The following is a 3334-nucleotide window of genomic DNA, read 5'->3' on the forward strand; positions in this document are numbered from 1 at the left end:
GGGGCGGCGGTGGCCTACTGAGGCCGACTGCACCCGCCGGATTGGCTTCGAGGACCCAGAGGGAGGTTGCGAGCGGGGAGTGGGGTGGGGGGGCTGAGGACGTCGGTGGCCGGGGCTGAGGGGGGGAAGGAGAAGGGGAGGAGCCGGCGAGCCCATGGGAAAGTGAGAGAATAAATAGGGGCGTCTTTGGCCAGCAATTCAGTCTCACTCCGACTCCGACCAAAAGCAGCAACGATGCACTCTCTGGCAGTCCTTCTCTTCATCGGTGAGTCGCCTTCTCCCCGGTGTTCCGTCCTTTGCTCGGCGTGGCTGGCGTGCCGGCCCAAAAATCACGGTGGATGTAAACTCGCGTGTGACCCGATTTTTTGGCAGTTTTCAAAGTGCAACACTTCATCGTCTGATTTGGAGCGGCACTGTCTGTTTCTCGGGATTATTTGTCCTTTAGCTCTTGTCACTTTTATTCCGTTTTCAAAGTTCGCCAACCAGCTCTCGCACGGTGAAACCGAAAGGCAGAAAGCTATAAAAAGTATGTCAGCCCCGTGTTTGGATCATGACCCGAGAGCAACCTGTTCTTACGTAACTCTCTCCCCCACTCAGACCAGCGGTGCATTCACGTTACGTCACTCTTCGCTGCATAGGTTATTTACTGCAAGAGAGTGTAGGCTATTATCTTTGCTATTTCGAGTAACTTTGCTTAGCCATGTCGAAGTCAGAATCGACACAAGTTAAAGATAGATTATTCTTGCAGTGTCATAAGTGCATAATATTAATCGACTTACAGTGACTGATGTACATACATATGTGTATTGTGTGTATTGATTCATATATATATATATATATATATATATATATATATATATATGTTTACACACACGCATATTCGAATATGTGTGTGGGTGTGTATTATATATATATATGTGTGTGTGTACATATATTATATATATGTATAATATAGATACACACACATATATATATATATATATATGTGTGTGTGTGTGTGTGTGTGTGTGTGTGTGTGTGTATGTATACACACACACACACATATATATATATATATATATATATATATATATATATTATACACACACACACATATATATACACATACATTAGTATATAAATAGATAAATGCGTAGAGAGAAAGATATGTACAAATATGAAAACATACATAAACTTATATCTATATGGCTGAAAGACACGCTATACAAACAAACACACATAAACGGACACACATGTAGACAGACAGATAGCTATTGAGATTAATTGTACTGTTTGTTTTCCGCTCGTCCTTCTTTCCTTGCCTTGAAGATAATTGTTAATTTCAATCATTTCGTCTTGAGAAGTGCAAGGCCGCTCATCTTAAGGAGCTGCATTACTGTTATAAATTCTTGCAAGGCATTGCGAACGTAACGCAGTAAAGCAACACAGGATCTGTATGCCTCTGATGAATAATTAAATCAATCAGTTGATGATTCTAGTCGACGTAGGTAATTTAGGTTGCCGAATTGCCTTGTCAGCTGTAAGGGTAACGTAGGGGGGGGGGGGGGGGGAGAATGTACAATGCATGGGAACAGCCGCCAGACTTTTTTGTTGTTGTTGAAGCCATGTTCTAACTTCTTTGTCAGTAACTAAGTTGATCCTCTCTTTATGTAATTATTTAATGCTCGTTGTTTTTGTCACTGTTGGTAGGATGGGCTTTACGGATGAAAAGGGTATTTCCTCTCATTTACCTCATTTGATGCCAGCACTATAATTCGGGGGAAAAAAAACAAATTTGGTAGCGAGTCTGCTGACTGAATATATCACCACTGTCCTTTCGTCCTGTATTTTTCTAATACCGCTGTCCAATGTCCCACAGGCGCGGCCGCCGCACAGTTCCAGTGCCCCGCGGAGGATGGTTTCTACCCCGACAACAAGCAGTGCGACAAGTACTATGACTGCTACCGAGGCACCATGACCGAGAAGGTGTGCCCTGACGGCCTCGTGTTCGACATCGCCCAGGCCCCCAAAGTGGAGCAGTGCAACTACCCCTTCCTCGTCGAGTGCGGCGAGGGAAGCACACTCCGTAAGTTCCATTTCGACACATTCATGTATCTGCATATATCTTTTATCTTCCTTTATATTCCTGTACATTGCCTGGTATGACCACCCTCGGACGCACGAGCCCCGCCAAGGGGTACATTTGCTGTATTCCCCGCTCCCGCCTTGCTCCCATTACTCACCCTATGCCCTTCCCCAGAAATCGCCCAGCCCTCCGGTATCGAGTGCCCGCGCCAGAACGGATACTTCGAGCACGAGGATCCCTCCAACTGCGCTCAGTACTACGAATGCACCAACGGTGAGGCCGTGCTCCGCACATGCGCCACCGGCCTCGTCTTCGATGAGTTCTCTGGCACCTGCCAGTGGGCCAGCGCTGGATTCAGGACTGGCTGCGGAGAGCGCGTTGGTAAGTGAGCCCGCGCTTTGTCCTTCTGCATATGTCATCAGTCCTCCATTTTCTCTTGGATATGTTGTAATTAGTGGCAGGGCGAACGCGAAAAAGATTCTTACATCTCATGAACTGAGTGAAATTCACGTAATGAGTAACTCGTCTTCATTTCTCGCCATCACTTTAACTGGTGGAGGGTGCCACGGGGGAACAAGGGGTTGTTCCCCCGAGCCATTCACCTCAGCACCATATCCCTACACGCTAATTCTACACTCCCTTTGCCACTGACTAATCCACGCCGTTTCCCTCCGCACAGAGGTCCTCCCCGACGGCTTCAGCTGCCCCAACGAGACCCAGGTGCACACCAACGGCCAGGCCCTCGACCACACTCGCCACGTCAAGCCCAGTGACTGCCGCTTCTTCTACATCTGCAACGAGGGCAAGTACCCCCGTGAGGTTGGATGCCCCCAGGGCACCGTCTTCAACGATAACACCCTTAACTGCGACGATCCTCGCAACGTCCCCGGATGGTAAGTGTCTAGAGGAGTTTGTAAACTGATAGAGAGAAAAGATTATAAACAAATAGGTGACTTAACTAGATACTACAATACGATATTCTCTGTTAGGTAAATTCTAGCTATTCCTGAATTGAATATATCTGTATACATAACCATGAACTTTACCCTGCCCCCGAACACATGTCTTCTCAACCATTTTACTGCAGTTACCCCGTGTGTTTTTTGTTTATTTCATTTGCGTTTTCTTCTCTCTTTTTCCAGTGAGAACTACTACCCCGACGATGACGTCTCCGCCGTCGCTCGTGCTGGCATTAACATCTAAACGGCTCAGTAGAAATGTAACGCGAATTCATCATTTGTTCTATTTTTTCATTTGTTTTGCAACAGG

At 46.6% G+C, this 3334-nt stretch overlaps 1 protein-coding gene across 1 annotated transcript in view; it reads left to right on the forward strand.

The window, feature by feature from the left end:
* Positions 1-205: 205 nt before the first annotated feature.
* The window catches only part of LOC125040711 (protein obstructor-E-like), a 3722-nt gene continuing 593 nt past the window's right edge, over positions 206-3334 (forward strand). The window contains exons 1-5 of the mRNA XM_047635405.1: positions 206-265; positions 1859-2065; positions 2240-2446; positions 2745-2958; positions 3208-3334. The exon at positions 3208-3334 is cut by the window's right edge and continues 593 nt beyond it. Of these exons, the coding sequence (XP_047491361.1) occupies positions 235-265; positions 1859-2065; positions 2240-2446; positions 2745-2958; positions 3208-3268 (720 nt within the window). The 5' untranslated portion in view covers positions 206-234 and the 3' untranslated portion in view covers positions 3269-3334. The remainder of the gene's footprint in view (positions 266-1858; positions 2066-2239; positions 2447-2744; positions 2959-3207) is intronic.

This window comes from Penaeus chinensis, chromosome 29 (assembly GCF_019202785.1).
Source record: "Penaeus chinensis breed Huanghai No. 1 chromosome 29, ASM1920278v2, whole genome shotgun sequence".
NCBI lineage: Eukaryota > Metazoa > Arthropoda > Malacostraca > Decapoda > Penaeidae > Penaeus > Penaeus chinensis.